The sequence below is a fragment of the Anser cygnoides genome, chromosome 5 (assembly GCF_040182565.1).
Source record: "Anser cygnoides isolate HZ-2024a breed goose chromosome 5, Taihu_goose_T2T_genome, whole genome shotgun sequence".
NCBI classification, from domain to species: Eukaryota; Metazoa; Chordata; class Aves; order Anseriformes; family Anatidae; genus Anser; species Anser cygnoides.
Window position 1 is genome coordinate 56591567 of NC_089877.1, and position 18417 is coordinate 56609983.

The following is an 18417-nucleotide window of genomic DNA, read 5'->3' on the forward strand; positions in this document are numbered from 1 at the left end:
ACATGTCATGCCTCAAACATTGAAACTTGTTAGCACGTGAAAAAATTTGTAGGATTCACTGCCAGTAGGTCTTAGCTGGGAAAAGATTAATGGTAGAGGTGAACTATTTGTGTATTCTACAGTTAAGAGGATTGGTAGACATTTGGGCCAACTACCTGGTTACTGTTATCTGGCAAGTTTTATGCAGAAACTGCAGGTGTGAGACATGAGTTGATACTGAATGATCATTTCAAGAAAACACTGCATGCATAGGAAGTTGTGTTAGGAAAAAATTATATATGTGTACAAATACTTCTGAAATCTGAGGCTGAGAATTTTTAAATCTCATGTTAACTATTGTATTTTCAAAAAATTGAATAATATAATGGAAACTATAGGCTGAAGTATTAAACCAGCTCTTGGTAGAAGTGATACGTTTTGCAGTGGTAGAAAAGAATTTTCTTCAGTTTATTCAGCTGAGTCTCTTGGTCCAAATATGTTAATGGAGTTGATGATCAGATGCATTCCAGTCAGGTAACGATCTGTGCTGTACAGTTTTGTTCACTATAATCAGCTTTAACTAATGGTCCTATATGTATTTATTTCCACAGTGAATATTCTTTTTTAATCACATTTGGTGTAAAATCAGAAATGGTAGACGATACCAGTAAGCAATCTGAAAAAGATGACTTATTTTATTCAACTTGATTTGAAATAGCGGTGTTTGTTTCAGTTTCCTGGAGGATGGCTAATCATAACAGTAATGATGCTGATTTGCTGATGTATGTAGCTAACTCTGGTTTTCTTTAGCTAACAAGAAAGTGCACCATGGCTGTGTTCATCTATTTCATCTCTTATATACCTTACATTTTTAGTTTGTTGATTTTGTTTGGAAGTGGTCTTCTACTAAGATGCTTTTTGCTAAGTTGCTACTTTTTGCTCACTGCTTGTATCAAGAGCCTATTTAGATTAAAAGTGTGTTGTAATTGCACAGCAGAGACATTTTAAAACAACGTTATATAATGAAGAATAACCTTATAGGAGAGGGAAATACTTCACTGTATTATTTCAGTATGAGAACGCTTCTGTGTTTGTCAGGAGTAGGAGTGTTTTCATGTATTTTACTCAAAGCTGTTTTATTATTTGATGTAGAAGGATGAAATAATGAGAGATCTGAAATTGTCCAATTTTTACACTTTCAGATAGTAGAAGTTGGACACTTCTGGGGATACAGGATAGATGAAAAAAACAGGACTGTTCTTCAGGCTCTAACTGTTGAAATTAACTACCATAACCTGATGGATTTGTCAGTGTCTCCATATCCAGAGTTGGTTTGTCTGGCACCATTTACTTGTCTGGAAAACAGAGGATACTACAGAGCTCGTATTCTGTATGTTTCTGGAGATTTTGCAGAGGTACACTAATATGTTATGTCATATTGAATTGGTATGATGTTAATTGGGTTAACAGTCTTGGAGCTATTTTTTTAATAAGTATTTTGACTAAGCATTATTCTCATGACAATTATAAATATTCTAGTAAAGAAATCTAGAAACATAGAGCTAAAATAAAATCTTTATAGAATGTTGCCAAAAGAGATGAACAACAGTTTTTTTCCAGAAGACAGGAGTATTTTAGTCTTAAATTGAGAGGATACAGTAAAGTGTTGTGTATGCTGAAGCAGAGCGAAGCAAAATAAAGAATAGAACTTCTAGCTTTGAAAACATGGTAGGGAGTGCCTAGATCAGACTCCAGTGCTGTGTTGTTGGCAGGCAACCGTATGGGTTGTCTTTAAAAATATATGGAGCTCCATATTAAAAGTAATTTTTTTGCCCCCATTGTATGGGCAGCATTCAGTCATTCATGGGCAATTTGTCTAAATTAATTGTTCTGCCAGTGTTTCCTCCCCTGGTTTATATAGTTTTTTTTCTTATCCTGCTGTTTTTCCTTCCTCTCCAATTTCTTGTGCATCTTCTTCCTAGACCTTGTTTTTCAACTGACTGAAGCATGCTGCAGTTTTTTTCGTCTCACGTATCACAACTCCTGGTCTTATCAATCTGTCCTCTAATTTGCTTTGACCTCAGTTTTCTAGAGCAGAACTATGAGTGCTTTTTGTACCTGAAGTTCCACCTTTGCTTATACAGTATTCCTGTTCCAGCACTGTTTCTTCTCTGCATTAAGAAATATTTCTTTTGGTATATGCCAAGACTCATTTTTGTTGCCTTTTGGTAGCTTTTTCACATGGGCAACCTCTTGTTATCTTATGCTCAGTTCTGTTTCCTTGATAATTTCCAACTAATTAGATGTGCCACTATTATTTATAAATTCTATAGCAGAAATAATGAACTCCAAAAAACATCACACTGTTTTTATCTGTTTTTCCCCTTTCCTGTTCAGTTCTTAGGCCCATTCCATCTGACCTTTTTGTATCAATATTTGTTGCCAAGTTTTGGATCATCAGCAAGTTTCATCAGAATGTTTTGGCTTTTGGGGCCAAAATCAGCAATGGGAATTAGCACCACAGTTCAAGACTGATCCTAATTTCCCAAGCCAGTACTTTTCTATTCAGTGCTTAAGGACAGACCTTTTGATTTCTGTAAAATTGACCTTTGCACAGTCCATTTCTCTGTTGAATTACTTGATTTTTATTTTTAACATACCTTGGTATCAACACTATAAACAAGCAACAAGGCTCAGTATCAACTCTAAAGTAATGAAAAACTAGTGAATAATAGTGCTAATCTCATTGTTGTCTTTGCTTATTTAAACACAGTTATTAGGTAGTGCCATTCACTGTCAAAAATAAGGATATACAGATTTAATTGCACGGAGAGAGGCTTTCAGAGAAATTTACTTTTTCTAGATTGAGCAGATTTGCATTACCAGTGGAGTGCAAGTGAAGGGATCAAACAAATGTTATAAAATTTGACCTATTATTCTTGACATGTCTTCATATGCATAGTTTTCGGATTAAGTTTGCTTCTCTGACACTTTATAAGATTGTACTGTAACTATTAAACTTTATTGTCATTTTCCTTGCTACAAATTAGCACTTTTAATTCTGTGGAATCTCTGCTGATGCTCTTGATTCTTTTTTTCCAGGTTTTTTTTGTAGATTATGGCAATAGGTCAAAAGTGCCTTTAAAAAAACTGAAAGAGATTCCGAGCCATCTTCAAGAGCTTCCTTTCCAGGTAGGGGTGGTGCTATTTGCTGCTTAATGGATATTTTCACATCTTATCTGGCAAACAGAAGCGTACTTCAAACCATAATGCTTTTCGTCATAATAACCAACTGACATGTATTTCGGTAATGTCCTACAACCTGTAAATCACTTTTACTCAGGTGGATAAATGTACTCCCAGGTACGTCTACACAGATGAAGTAGTTCTTGTGTGTAACTGATCGGCTTTGTATATAATTGTAGAGAAATGTTATCTACCCTTTTGTCCTTAGGGGCACTTGCTGAGGGGAAGGGGAGGACATAACCCATGGTGAATTTTTTTCTTTAACTGAATGTTTGAACTGAACCTGTTTCTGTGACTCACCATACTGGGTTCTATCTCCCACCTGCAATCACAGGAACACCGGAAAGAGAGGAAATTGCTCTAACACCTGACTTATTCTGCTTGTTGATTTTGGTCATCAGTTGCTTTGCTGTTCTCAGTTCTATGAGAAGCAGAACTTCCTCTCTAGAAAGTGTTGTTTTGATTCCTCTATTGCCTGCTTACACGAGAAGCTCTGGAATAACAGATTGAGCAGTAGATCAGCTGTGTTCTTGTTTAACAACCACTGAGCAAATGATAGCTTCATTTATAGAGCCTAGGAAACAGCCTGGAGAGGAGAAGCTGTCAGTGACTAGTTCAATTTCTTTTCCTCTGCTTAATCCTCTTTGTTCCTGCCACAGATAAGTGGCAGTGTAGGATCTCTGCTTATCTGCATGGCAGAAGTCTGCAGTCACAATATCTTGCGTATTGTTAGCATGCAGAGTACTTCTGCTTCATCAGTGCTCCTGCTGTGCTATGCTATTAGTCACAGGACAGATAGATAGGAGAAAGCTTTCATACATTTAAAACGGGTACAAGGCTCTGGTTTTGCTTTGTACCACTTTGCTTTCTTTGAAATACTGTCTTTATTTGCTTTTTTTCAGACAGGTCTCTTGAAAATTAGTGATCTGTAGTGCAAGTCTGAGGGACTTTATCGAACAGCTAGCTTTTCAGAAAAATAATTTTCTGGAGCTATATTTACAAAGACAATAACTACTTGAACTTCCAGCTTTTCAGTCCTAATTGAGATACTTTTTAAGCTCATTTAAACAGATGTATCATGCCGCTTTGTTCTCTAAAGTGTTTAATGATGAAAATGAGAAATCATAATTTTTGTTTTTTATCTCTGTTCTTGTTGCTTGGTCTTGAGAGGGTTAATTTTTTTATAATTGATATTTAAAAATAAATATTTATCATTTTAGTAAGAAACATCCTTTGAGTTCTCTTCAGTTGTAATAAAGGGAAAGGTATTTCTGTTCCATGCCTAATCTTTTAATAACCTGCCCTTATGCTTTTCCAAAATTATGGCTAGAAAAAAAGTTTGTTTTAAATTCATTCAAAGCCATAATTACATGTAGTGACTGTGGAAGTGGTTTAAACTGGAACTGACTTACTCTTGCCTGCCAGGGGCAGAATAGCTGTAGCTGTCCTGCTATTTTCTATTACCGTAGTCAAAAAACTGCAGATCGTAAAGTTTTTCCCAGAGAAGGCATTTCTAGTCTCAAAAGATTTTAATGTGGATGGTGAATTAATACTGAATTATCTTTTATTTATGCCTTGTTTGCAACTATGTACAGTATTCAAGTGATGAGAAGCAATGTGTAGCTGCGTTGGCAATGACGGAATAGGAATTATGCCAGTAGCTTTACAGCAGTCTTAGGAAGTTAACATAAGCCTCTGCAATAACGATGAAGTAATTTTATAGTTAAGTCAAACTGTTGAGAAAATGAAAGATTTTTGTGCTGATTTCTCAGCATGTATTCAGGCAAACATTGTTCTTAATGTTTTTGCTCTAGGCTTTAGAATTCAAGATATGCAAGATGCGTCCATCTGCAAAATCTCTTGTGTGTGGAGAACGGTGGAGTTACAGCGCTAGCCAGAGATTTGCCTCACTAGTAAATGGTTATACTCTGCTAGTGGAAGTGTACTCAGTTGTGAACAGTGTTCTGCACGTGGATGCTTTCCGTTACTCGAGGCACAAGGACCTTGTGAATATTCGAGATGTGCTTATTGAAGAGTGTTATGCTGAACTAGCGGAAGAATCATACAAATCACAAGTATGTATTCAGTAAGCTTCTTTGACTCTTCTTATACTAATGTATTTCAGCTCAAACTGTCTAAAGTCCTCAGAAGTTGAGCGGAAGTTTTGGAACTGTGCCAAGTGAGACTAGGCAAGTAAAAATATGTAGTCCAGTTTCAGTATTTTTCTTGTGTGTATAATTAATATTGTGCTCTTAGCCAAAAGCATTCCTGTATTGAGACACCTTTTGAAAGACATGTTTTTCAAAAGATGAGGGAATCATTTGAACTGCTTCACTGTTCATTGAAACTCAGTTTTAATTCTTGCATTTTTCATGGTTTACATCAGAAAGGCGATGAAAGCATTGTTTTTTGTATTTCTACATCTGTGTTCCTTGTGTACACACACAGAAGAAAAACAACCGTAGGAAAACGTGTTTCATGGTTTTAACACCCTTTCATTTTTATGTAGCAAAGCCACGATTTGCTGAAGGGATTATTTATTGACCAAATAAAGGAAGAAGAGAAAACATCTGTACCTTCAAGAGAGGAAGAAAAGCATTTAATTGAAAGGTTATTAAACTGTTTTTCTGGCAGTAGATCTGGTGCACCAACCCATAAGGTAACTTGAGTGGTGGTTTTGGTATGGCATTACGTGATCCTTTGTCTCACATTATTAGAACACAGATGAAGACTGAAAGGACCTTTAATAACCAAACCATGTTGATGCTGTTCATAGTGCACTCTACATCTTGTTAGGAAGCCGTGATGTGACCACCACTGCAAACTAATCTATTGCAGCTTTTAACGAAGTTTTGAGGCATAGCCTTAAGAGCTAACTGAACTGGCTATTCTAGCACGTTCAAAGGCAGCTCTTCAAGGACTGCAAGACGTAGGTAAAATTGAAAAAGTGAATGCCACTGGTTCAGTGCATAGACATCTTCATGATGTAAGCTGCAGCAAAAAGCAGGATTATGACCCTATCGATTCTCCTGGAATCTTTAACTTTTTTAAAACTACACAGCATGTTTAGTTCTTCCTTAGCTTAGGTGACACAGGGTAAGTGGTGCAGAGAATGCTGTGCTATGTGATAGTGAAACAGTGGGCGTTCTTCAACTGTCAAACCCAAACTGAGAATTTACTCCTACTTAAGTATTTTGAGACATCTAGTCACTACTAAGCTGGAATATAAAACAAGGTTGTATAGGATTGTGTCCTGTTCTGTGTTCTGGTTACAGGTTAAGCCTGGTCTACATTATAACTTTACCCATTTCAAACCTGATAAAATTCAGAGTTTGAGGCACCTACTCATGCTTAGGTTACCCAAAGCAATAATCCTGTTTAACTACTTACTTTTTCTAAAGTGTGATATTTTCAAGATTAAAGACCTGCTCATGTAAATAAAAATAGCCTGATTTTTGTTAGTTGCTTTATGAAGCCTGAACTTAAATTTCTTAAGCCTGTGGGAAGTTGTGAATTCCCAGTACCTGTGAAAAGACATTACTTTTGCTTAGGTGCCTCAGCATGCAAAGCTTGCTTTAGATGGGTGATACGAAAATGTTACCTGTTCATCAATTCAGTGTTGCTCAGTGCATGCACAGGATCTTGAAATGCGTTCTGTTTTTCCATTTATGAAGTATTTTCATGGGGAGAGATCCTTAGGCTGGCTAATGAGAACGTCATTTGTTCTTTTGTTGAAGGTAACAGTTTTTGGCCCATTCAGTCCTTATGAGGTAAAATGCTACAGTATGACTAAAGTATCGCAGTTCAGGTATGGTAATGATGGTAATGCTTTCATTGTGAAGCATAGACATGTTCTTAACTGTTACTTCTGATAAACTGGCAAAACCCATCCTCATTACTCTTACACGTTTTTACAGGGTTTTTAATCATTGAAAATACAAAAGTAGCAAAGCCTCAATTGCATTCAAATGCACGCTACTGCTTTAAGAAGAGTAGTTTTATTAAAGATGTCTTAATGCCTTAACAGAAATTAGTATTAAGTCCTATACATCCACTAATACAGATTCATGTAATTTTAAGCCAGTAACTGCTATCCATTCAGGTTGTACTCTGAAATAAATTTTTTGTTTGTTTGTTTTAATGTTGGAAATATTTTTTTATTTTCTCCTCAGAAGTGCTTTCATACACAGGGAAAGCATAAATTCGGTGGTTGTCGATGATGCTCCAGAAGACTCCTTTCAGCAGTTGTTGGTTGCCGCTTCTTTGTCATTAAATGCAAATGGTAACTCCTAATACAAATGTTTGGACGGTTTCTCTGGACTCTTTTATATGAACATCTGTGTGAATAAATATGTTACTGCGGTTCTACATTACATCTTTTTGAGATTAGCATTTTCATTATGTACTTTTTAATTTTTTTGTGCTGACAGGATCTACCGTGCTTTTAGAGGAAACATCTTTGATGCCTCCTATTCCTGGCCTACTTGCACTCCTTAGCATGCTGTTTGCTCCTGCTATAGAACTTAGGTATTCACATGTTCTTAAAGTGGCTCTTTATTTTGTTTAGGACCCTCACAAATTGGCGACAAACTTACTTGGTCTGATTTCAACATTTAGTATATGCTCTTCATTCCTGTTGATATAACTCTTATATCATCTTCTGTCAGCTTTAGTATAGTGTATGCTGAGACAACTTGTTCCATGTACTTAGAAATCGGCACTGCAGGCTTTATTCTCACGTTGATGAAATACAGTTCATGACAATTGTTCAGGAAGTCTAAGAAAATGAACTGTAGAACTGGGCAAGTTTTAAGTCCACAGGAGGAGAGAAACTTGCATGATTTTTGTGAAAGCTGAGCTCTGGCAGTTGGATTACTGTTACGTTTTCTTTAAATTCTCATATAGACTGTCGTTTCAACACAGGGAAACTGGCTTTGCTTAATTTAAGTTTCATTTTGCGTATGTGATTTTTTTCTAAGTTTTGTGACTGTTTTCATAATTAGATCTTCAGCTTTATTTCATTACCATAATAAAAAAAAAAATGGAAGTAGTGTGACTAGATGTGAATGTCTAAAAGTTCTTTTAGCCTCTTTAAAACTCTTTTATCTTGTTTGGCATAGCTTAGACTAATGTAAGTCTGTTTTCATATAAGTTTAGTTTCTTAATCTCTAGGTGAGACCATTTTCTTTGTTTGTACAGGATTGATGAAAGTGGAAAGAATTTTACTGGTGTTCTGTGTGGCTTGGGTTGGAGTCAGACTCGTGGGGTTCCACTTCTTCCAGAAAATGACATGGAGCTGACATTTGATGTGCGTTTTGGAGTAGATGATATATCAGAGGTAAAAACATATATATTAATTTGTGTTACAGTAAGAATTAAGTAGAATTTAGTGCATCAGAACTTGGTAACAGTTCTAGTAGCTGGAATCTAGCAGCTGGCTACCGTTGGAAAATTGTTGAAGCTGTGTGTGTGTGTAATGCTTGTTACGAACCTTGGACTTCTAACAGAGAAAAATAGGTACCCCCTATACATTTTGCTGAATAAAGTCAAATATTACAGTACAATACTTTGCTTTTGATTTGAAAAGTTTACATGGGTTTTATACTCCTCAGATATCAATACTTGTTAGTTATGTTTTTAGAATTACTGTTTTTTAAAGAGGAGCGTAGTGTTTTTGCTTTGCAATCTTCAGTTTGATTTCACAATTCTGAGAAGTGAACTGTAGTAAGCTCCTTCTCCCAGAGCAGATCAGTCAATAGATAAAAACCCTCGTATTCCTCAATACAGTATTTTTGCAACTTGCAGACAGAGGTCTGTCAGAGGGCAGTATGTACACTCTCTTGTACAGCACAGTAAGCTGTATTTAACCTGTGCTTCAGATTTTAGATATTGAAGGACCTTACATACCGTGAGCAGTTTTGTGTACAAGTATAGTAGATAACCAGTGTATTCTAGAGGCTTTTTAAGGACATAGTGGACATGCTAGTGTGCAGATGAGGTGAAGTACTGTTTTTTTTTTGAAAACATTGACTTGATGTGGGTGATGTCTGTAATCATGACACCGTAGCCATAATGGTAGCACCAAGCTGTTGTTTTTTTAAAAATTATGGACAGATAGAGAAAATCCTTAAAGCTTTTATGGAAGGAATCTGTTCTGGAGGATATCCAGACAAGTGGTAAGTAGCCTGTGTCTTCTATAGCATAGCTGATTGAACTTGAAGATAGATTTCAAGCAGCTGGAACACTAACCTCTTCTACCAGCAGTGATGCATCTGGAGTAAGAAGTGTTTCTAAAGCTTCAGATGTTTTTGCTTATGTTAATAATATTTCTGTTAAAATTGAGTTTTATGGGTGCCATAACCACCTTCCGTATATGTCAGTGTGCTATAACCCAGAACTAGGACTGGTGTATAGTACTTCATATTCTGTCACTGTTATTTTTACAGATAAACATCCTGAGGACAGCCATTAATAAGCTGCTCTGTGAATGTGCAGCGTACTCTGAACAAGAGAAAATGACACAGCTGCAGGAAAACATTCGTCAGATGCTTCTAAGGTAATCATTTTGTAGAAATAAAAACTTGAGTTTCACTTTCTCAGCAAAAGCAAAATAAATGATTGCTTGAAGCATAGGTTAGGCTTTGGGGAAATGATAATATAGGGTGTTTTCATTTAATGATGCATTTAATTTACTTTGCTTATTTATGAAGCATTATATTCAACAACTTTAAACTGCTTGTGGAAGCACTGGTTCTTCAGGGAAGCCTGATCACTTAATAGTCATAAAACCTAGACTGTAAAACCTGTTCCACAAGATACCAGTTCTGATGTATCTTTGCTTTTGTGCACCCAGGACAAAGCTACTGAAGTCCTATGACATAAGAGCACAGAAAAAATTAATTTTTTTCTCCCTCTAGATAAAATTCAGGCTGTGTGTGTGCGCTACCTTTCCTCCCTCAGCAGGCCTGTTCAGGAGAGATGTTGCTGGAAGTCCGATGTTAATTTATGAACTGAAGGAAGGCCACCTGCCTTTTTCTCCAGCAGGCCTCCCTGCTTCTCATAACTGAAATAGTGACTCCAAAAAGGTTGTCGTGAGTCAGTGCAGCTAGTCTGGAGAATTCTTCCAGTTTGCAGTGTGTGAGAAGTGTTCAGGGGAGCAAGGTCAATGAAGTTTCCCTGTAGCAGTTCCTTCTAATATCTGTGACGACAGAGCATGCCATGAAAAATTTGTTTATAAAGTTTATAAATGTCGTCTGCGTTTTTAGTGCTGTCTACATCAACATCAGTAGACTTTTCTCATCCTTACCTGGCTTTGTATTGAACAGATTTCAAAAAAGAGCTGACTGGACTTAAATTAACTCAAAGTTAAGGTGTTGTGCCCTCTAGTATTGCTCTTCTATCTAGCAAATGTGAGCTTTTTCTACAGGAAGCTCTTCTAAAGTAACTGTGCCAAAATGAGGTAGTTTCTCATACTGATACAGATCAGAAGCTTTTAAGCTTAGCTACTAATACCTTAGGTTATCAAAATGATGATCAAAGCAAGCTGTTCATGCTGAATTAGTTTTCAGGTGTTTCTTGTTTTTTTTGAATGTACCTGTTCAGTTATTTTTTTCCCCTCCAGCTGTGAAAAGATAACATTGCCTTTATGTAAGAAGTATGGCTACTTGCTTTAATTTCCAGTATTTGAAAGAAAATGAGATGTGGTGCATTTCATAATAAATTAACAAGTGTAGGGGCAGTTAGTCTTACCCTTTGAGGCACTGAAGAGGAAATGAAATTAAAAAGCCATAGAAAACTGCCAGAAGATGTGGGCTAGATGATACCTAGCATACATTAGCTGACCAGCAGACATCTTCTCTCGCAGGAACTTGGCAGCTTCATGCTAGCTGTTCGTGGTTTGTGTGTGCATCCAGAAGGGGATGTGAAAGCTGTACCTCAGAGATGTACACTACTTGCACTTTCAAGTGAAGTAGCATCAGTGCAAACTGCCAGCTCCCTGTTGGTATTTCACATCTGTGAAATCCTTGCTGAAGTACCAGCTGTTGGACGTACTGCTGATGCAATAATTAATTTCCTGTTTGTGTCCTAGTACCTCAGGCCAGTTGGTGTCTGTGTTGCTTTTGGACACTGTCATCTACTACCATGTTTAGACTTCAAAGCTAAGTGAAGTTTGCTTGCATGATTCATGTGGTAACAACTGCAGGGAGAATTCAGGGAAAGTGGAGAGGCAGAAAGAAGCATAGCCACAAAACATCTCTGAAGGTGCCTGTTTGTCTGTGGCAGTAACAGGAGCTTATACTTGGACATCAACTCCAAGATGAGAAATTCAGGACACAGAAATGTCACTGCTATTTCTTGAAGTTTATGAATACTTAGTATTGTTTCAGGACCTTTTTTGGGTTGATCGTTCAGACATTTACAGCCAGTCAGGAAGGGAAGGAGCAACCTACGCAGGTCCTTGGCATTGATGTCTTTACTGGCTCAGTCAGTGCTGACGCTGACAGTCTTTCTGAACTATTCTCAACCTTCTGGGTGTCTGTCTTTAGGATTTAAGCCTTTCTGTGGTGACGTTTTCCCTTCTGGAATCTTTGTGCTGCTACTAATTCTGTTCCAACAGTCCTGCTGCTATTTTTCTACCTTTCTTACCTCTTTCTGGCCTTTCCACAGTTTGTTCTTGGCTATCTGAGTCAAGGTTACGTAGCCATCCTGTGTTTGGCCCTGGGACACAGGCAGCTAAGCTTGGGAGCTTACAGCAGGGGTTCTGCAGCGTGGGGAGGTGTCATGCTATCAAGAAACTAAAAGTGATTGTCTCTTCCTTCAAAAAGGTAAAAGAATGTGAAATGGAGAAATTTCAGAAAAAGAACCCAGAATAAAAGGAATAATCTGGTTATTGTTATGTCCCATTCCTATGTTTAAGATCTTTCATAATTTTGAATATTTTTCACCTTAGTTTAAGGTGAAACTTCCTCTTGAAAGAAGAAAAAAAACAGATTTTATTAGTAATAGTAAATACATACAAATGTAGCTTCAATGATCTTTAATTACTTTTTTTGAAAGCTAATTATATTTTACAGTATGTCACCACTGCTTAAGACTAAAATGTGCATTTGAAAAACACATCTAGACAGAATTCAAGTGTACTACTGTTGTACTTTGCACAGCTTGAGGAAATAACAGGAGCGGACAGACAATCTATAGTAATAGAGTTGTCTTGCAAAACAAAATGCCCTAAAAATAGTTTTATTATACATTCTAGTGAATAAGCATGCATAAAACTTACAGAATAAATGATATTTGCAAATTCTAATACTTTATCAGTTTAAAATATAATCCCTTTCTTTAAACAAACCTGCAGTTAACCCCTGCAAAACTGCAAAACCCCTGCAGTTACTGACCCTGTAAGTTTATCTTTCAACTTCTTAAACTAAAGGGGCAAAGTACAGGTAAGTGAACTAGTTACACTAGATTAACATGGAAATTTAAGATTCCTTTCAGCATAGACACCTTAAAGACACACGGCTGTACCTGCTATAAACATTTCTTTGTATTTACAATTAAATGCAAGTTTATTTCTTAAGGTTATTTTTATTTAATTTCAGTTTGATCTGCAAATCACGACCTCGAGATAATACTGTTCCTAAGTGGTATGAGAAGCCATATGAGTGGAATCAAGTAAGTGTAGAAATATAACTTGAAAAAAAAATTACATATATGAAAATGAATAGAGTACCCCAGTATACTTAGTTAAGTGGCCAGAGGTAGAATCTCCTTTGAAAGGAAGTCTCTTGAGCCTGAGGGGGGAAAAAAAAAAAAAACATACTGAAATTGAAGATACTGAAAGCACTATAGGACTGAATTTTAGGCACAAAAGCTGTTCTGTATGCATCTGCCTGTATTGAGATCATATTTTCATAGTCTTTTTTATTTTTTTGTATACAGATGTTTAGCCTTTTCAAACAGAACACTTTATGATATTTGAGTTGAGCTCGTAGAGGCAGCTTTACCTTTGGAAGTTAAAATTTTGTATTCTTCTTATTAAATAGTTATGACATTTGAGAAACAGATACATTTTTCTTTAGGATTTATCTGGATGCATATTTTAGTTTGTTTTGGGTTGCTGTTTTTTCAGGTGATTTTCCCTCTTAAGCTGACAGATGTGCTATATTTTAGAATTGGCATGATGGCATCAGAAGGCAGTGTTCTTGAAATCCTGGAAGGTTAAAGCTGAAGAGTGTAGCTTCCTACTCTATTAGAAATCTTACCTTTCTTTCTAAAAGGGCTTTTGCAGGTCACTAGATTCCCTGTGTGGTTCTCATGATAAACGAGTGCATATTCTTAAGTAGAAGTGAGTGAGAAATTGCAGAGTGCAGTAATAAGAGTTGCATATGCACCCTCCTCGTCACTTTCTCACTCCAAGGCATGTAAATAAGGGATTTAGGTCTCTTTTGGAAAGACTGACAGTAGTGGATAAACACCAAGGGCACATGTTTCCAGTAGGCATTCACTAAGGGGCTAGAATGTGTCTTACTGTCTTAAGCCTAAGTATTTTTATATTCTAATTTCTTTTTCTTTGGTATTGTCAAGATCATCTCTTATTCAGCTATATTACTGTTTACGTTTTTATAATGTGTTAATGTATAAACCCTATATCAGGATTGCATTCTAGTCTAAACAGTTTCAGGACATTACTCACGTCATCGCTTAACATACGATCTGTAATGCCTTGGCAATGATTGTGGCATAGAATTCTGATTCAGACAAATCATGAGATGAGAGCTATTATTATAAAATGTCCTGTGTAGAAATATGTAGCATATTCAAATGCCAGTATGATTTGAAACAGTCAAAACCCTTCGGAAGTAGAAAAAGGCAGTATTTTCCTTAACTATGTTGTATAGGAAAGCATTTATTAGACTGAATTCTAACTTCGATCTGTTGTCTTCTGATTAGGTGGATTCACAGCATATCATTGACCAGTCAGAAAAGCAGCAGGAAAGAGAAGACGGTCTTTATCAGCTACATAAGCTTGTTGTGTTGAATGTTTAAGTATTGCTCAAAGTCTCTTCAGAGGAAGAGGTATTACATCTAGTCTAAAAAATTGTCTTCTAGATAAGCCTTGGATGTTTGTTTTGCAAGACTGTCCCTTAAAATTAGTGTAAGTGTACTGAAATACAGCTTGGGTGTATGTTTGTTCTTTAAAAGCAAAAGTATGCTGACCTAGAGCAGATGGTTATTCATAAAACAGGCTTACTTAAAGCAGGATGCAGTTTTCAATTTAATAATGCTGAGTAGGTGTATCACAATGGACATGAAAGACAAAACCTGGGTTTACTTGTTCTTTTTCTGTCTCAAAGCTCATGAGTAATGGGTCGTGATTTTTTTCTTTAGTTTTCTTTGTCTAGTTTTCTTAGTTTCTGAAGTCATATAATGGTATTGTCTTTGAATGTAAAAAAACGGAAGTCAAAGGAAAACAAATTTGGATTATGTTCTGATCTAAAGTGTAACTTTAGATACAATTTTTTATTTTTTTATACAACAAAACCTAATATAATGTTTCCTTTTCCTGTATGGCAGAAGAATGCTTTTGAGTTACTGATTCATTGTACCTTTGTTTCATCTTTTCAGCTTGTTTTTCTGATCCATGAGATCTTTAGTCCTAAGAATGAGGTCAGTGGTTTCAATGTAATATGTAGAACTGAAATGGGTTTGTCTGTTCTGTTGTGCAGTCATGCTTAATAAAAGTTAAATTTAGTTATTAATGGTGTGTGATTGCGTTCATGAAATACATGAATACAAAAGCAGTATATGGAAGAATATTCGTAGTCTCTGTTTTAACTCAGTGGTTTGAAGATCATTTAATAACTAGTCTTCTAGACAGAAACAATTGTCACAATTTAAAAAAAGGGAAGCGGATTTGGGGAAAAGGGGGTGATGATTAATTTAAAGAAATTATTTTAAGTTGTACTTAGAGTGAAAAGGAGCAGCTGTATATTAGGCAATTTCAGTAGCTTATTTCCTCCTTTATTCAGTAGCATTACTTCCTCAGATTCGTTTTAGTAATTCCTGTGAATCAAGCTATCATACTTCATAGTGAAATGGGTTTCACAAATTTTCTTCGCACTGTTTCGTGGACAACAGTATTTCTCAACCGAGTGTTGTAAACAAATTGTGTTGCATCTAAACACCCTTGGGGGGTACACGAAACACGCAGAATGGCAAATCTTTACTCTGCCTGCTAGTGATGGGAATTTCTGTAGGAACAGGTAACTTCGTAATACCAAAATGTACGATATAAATGATGTAACTTTTTCAAAAGGAGTCGTCTTAAGGAATACTGAAGTTGACAGAGGAACAGTATGTATTTACTATAATCTGTTTTTTAATCTATTGATAATGTGTCTTGCTCTCCTGGTTGATTCATGTGCATGTGCTGCCATCTGCTGGGGTTATTAATGTGCTTGTTGCCCTTTGAACTTCTGCTTGCATGATGTAATTAATGCCTTCAGTAAAGAAGAGATCCTCTGTAATGGCTCATGTCCTAATAAAACTGATAGGTTTCTGCTCTTGTCCTGATAATGAGAAGAGTTGATAAGAGTTTTTTGTTTTGTTTTTAACTCTTAAGAGGTCCCAGTTTTTATCTTCAGGTGCTTGTTAGCGTCTGTCAGAATGAGATTTCACTTGCCACGCTTTACTAGTCGTCATTTACGTTGTGTATTTCTTCCATCACTAAGTTCAAGGCAAAAACATTATTTGTGTATATTGGTCTTATTAACTAGTATTTCCATTCTTCACAGCCTTCAGTAGTAATGATAAAATGATTAATTGCGTTGATAGGTGCTCCTACCAGTAGGTGCAAGTCTGAAGATGTACCTTCATTGTTACTTATAATTTCACCCACAGCTACAATGAAATCAAGTAGCAGTTATATATTTTTAACATATTTATTTTTAAAGATATATATTTTTTGCAATTACACATTATTAATTTTGGAACTTAATTGCCATAGGCTGTGCTAGAAACCAAGCATATAAACAAGTACAGAAAATAATTGGAACTCCAGGGAAGGCAGATCCTTCAATAGCTGTTAGAAGTGAGGGACTCAAACTCCCTACCCTACTGAATTTCAAGAGCTTAAGGAAATACACTGGAGGAATGCCTAGTTTTTGTCCTTTACCAAACGTTTTCTTTTGGCAAATGTCAGGGTGAAGAACATTGTTTCTTTATCCTTTTAAAGATGCTATAATGAGTCAAACTAGTACTAATAATTCCTTTTAAGATTGAAACCTCATCTTTTACTTTGGAATCAGCAATAGTAAAATTACATAGTGAGGATGAGCATTAGTGTAATGAGATGTCATTTAACTAGGTATACACACTAAATAGGGTTGGTCAGGATATATAGTCTGTGTTCCTTGTCTTACTCTCTTACATGGCCTCCTACTCCTGTTTATGCAGGATTCTGTAGTTAAAATGACATTGATTAATAGATGATGTTCTCTGCACTCAGATCTTCTCTGTTAGGTGTAGGGCTTCCAGGATGCAGATGTATCATGCAAATATAAACATTCCTGGCCAAAAGGACTCAAATTTGAATATGAGGTGCAGTGGAATGCGATTATGGACAAATACATCTTTAAAACAAAAGAAAAGTCGCTAGTTGCTACATAATTTATGACTTTTCATTTCTGTAAATTAGTATTTGAAAAGAATTTCAATTGTTGAAGAAGAATTTTAGCTGATAACAGATTTGGTAAACAGCCTAGATGATCTTTTAGTTTATACTGAAGACTTGCATTTTTCATAGGTTACTACTTCTCCTGGTTACCTCTGGATTAGAACATAGAAATGAGATAGGCAGAAGACTTCTGCCTGATAGGCCAAAAAAATAAAAAAATAAAAAGACAACTTGGGGAACTTTTGGAACTGCAGTTCAATATATAAACTATATGAAACATCTGACTCGAGTAAATTTGGCAAACCCTATGTAGAGTGATTAAAAGTGCTGAATCTGAGTGTGTTTATGAATTTCTCTAAAAGAGAGAGTGAGAGTGTCACAACAGAGAATGATGTGGAATTCGGGAAATTGTTGGGCTCGAACTATTGTAGCCTCAATTTGAAGTCTGTCATGCTTACGTGAGACAATGATAACATTACTATCCCGAATGTAAGGAAAGCAGTTTTCATAATCTATTTCTTTTAAGCTATTATGAACAGTATTGTCAGCCCAAGCCAGCTGACTGCAGTCAGCCTCGGTACCTATCTTCGTTCTTCAAATAAGTACATTAATCGCTCCTTATCAGTCAGATTATCTCTAATGTTCCCATATCCTTAAACATTGCAGAGTAAGGTGGTTTCCAGAAAGGTGTGTTTTGAGAGGAGAGAGCAGGAAGGAGATGAGCAGGATCCTTAACCTAATGGCAGTTATGGTATTATGGGTTATGTACCAAAAATAAGAATTCCAAACATCTGCTAGCATTTTTGAGGAAAGCTATTGTGTTAAAAACGATTAATACATAGTCTTAGTAGCAGCAATGGCAGAAGAAGTAGTGTGTTGAAAATGCCCAGACTTCAGTGTCATCTTAGATTTGCTTTGAACAGATTTGGAGTATTTTTTGCCAAACACCTTTTTTAGCACTCAGTTGTAGACCATGAAAAAATCGTAGATACGGAGCTACGGGAGAGAGGCCAGTGAAGAGACATGATGATGATAAAGGGCTGGAGTGTCTCTGCTATGAGGAAAGGCTGAGAGAGCTGGGGCTGTTCAATCTAGAGAAGAGAAGGCTCAGGGATGGATCTCACATGAATGTATATCAACTGTCTGAAGGGGGGGTTTACAGAAGATGGAGCCAGGCTCTTTTCAGTGGTGCCCAATGACAGGACAAGAGGTAATGGGGACAAACTGGAACACAGAGGTATTCTATCTGAAACTGGTTGGAACTGGACAGTCAACTGGAACTCTCCATCCTTGGGGATGCTCAAAAGCTGTATATAGTCCTGGGCAGCAGGGACGTTGGACCCCATGATCTCCAGAACCTCAGCTTTCAGTGACTGTGAAAGAGTTTTTGTTTTCCAAAAGTGTAGATAGGAAGGTCTGAAGCCACCTCTTACATGTTATCAGATAATCGTAGAAGATAATTTATGAACGCAGGAGTGTTGGAGTAAGGGAAAACTATGTAAAATAAAGAACAGCAA

At 36.4% G+C, this 18417-nt stretch overlaps 1 protein-coding gene across 2 annotated transcripts in view; it reads left to right on the forward strand.

Annotated features, from left to right (window-relative positions):
- TDRD9 (tudor domain containing 9) overlaps positions 1 to 14984 on the forward strand; it is a 66664-nt gene extending 51680 nt beyond the window's left edge. For both annotated transcript variants that reach the window (XM_048069836.2, XM_048069837.2), the window contains 11 exons: positions 1182 to 1394; positions 3082 to 3171; positions 5040 to 5300; positions 5735 to 5884; positions 6963 to 7033; positions 7398 to 7507; positions 7656 to 7752; positions 8425 to 8563; positions 9672 to 9781; positions 12825 to 12897; positions 14176 to 14984. In XM_048069836.2, coding sequence (XP_047925793.2) covers positions 1182 to 1394; positions 3082 to 3171; positions 5040 to 5300; positions 5735 to 5884; positions 6963 to 7033; positions 7398 to 7507; positions 7656 to 7752; positions 8425 to 8563; positions 9672 to 9781; positions 12825 to 12897; positions 14176 to 14271 — 1410 coding nt within the window. In that variant the 3' untranslated portion in view covers positions 14272 to 14984. The remainder of the gene's footprint in view (positions 1 to 1181; positions 1395 to 3081; positions 3172 to 5039; positions 5301 to 5734; positions 5885 to 6962; positions 7034 to 7397; positions 7508 to 7655; positions 7753 to 8424; positions 8564 to 9671; positions 9782 to 12824; positions 12898 to 14175) is intronic.
- The last annotated feature ends 3433 nt before the right edge of the window (positions 14985 to 18417 follow it).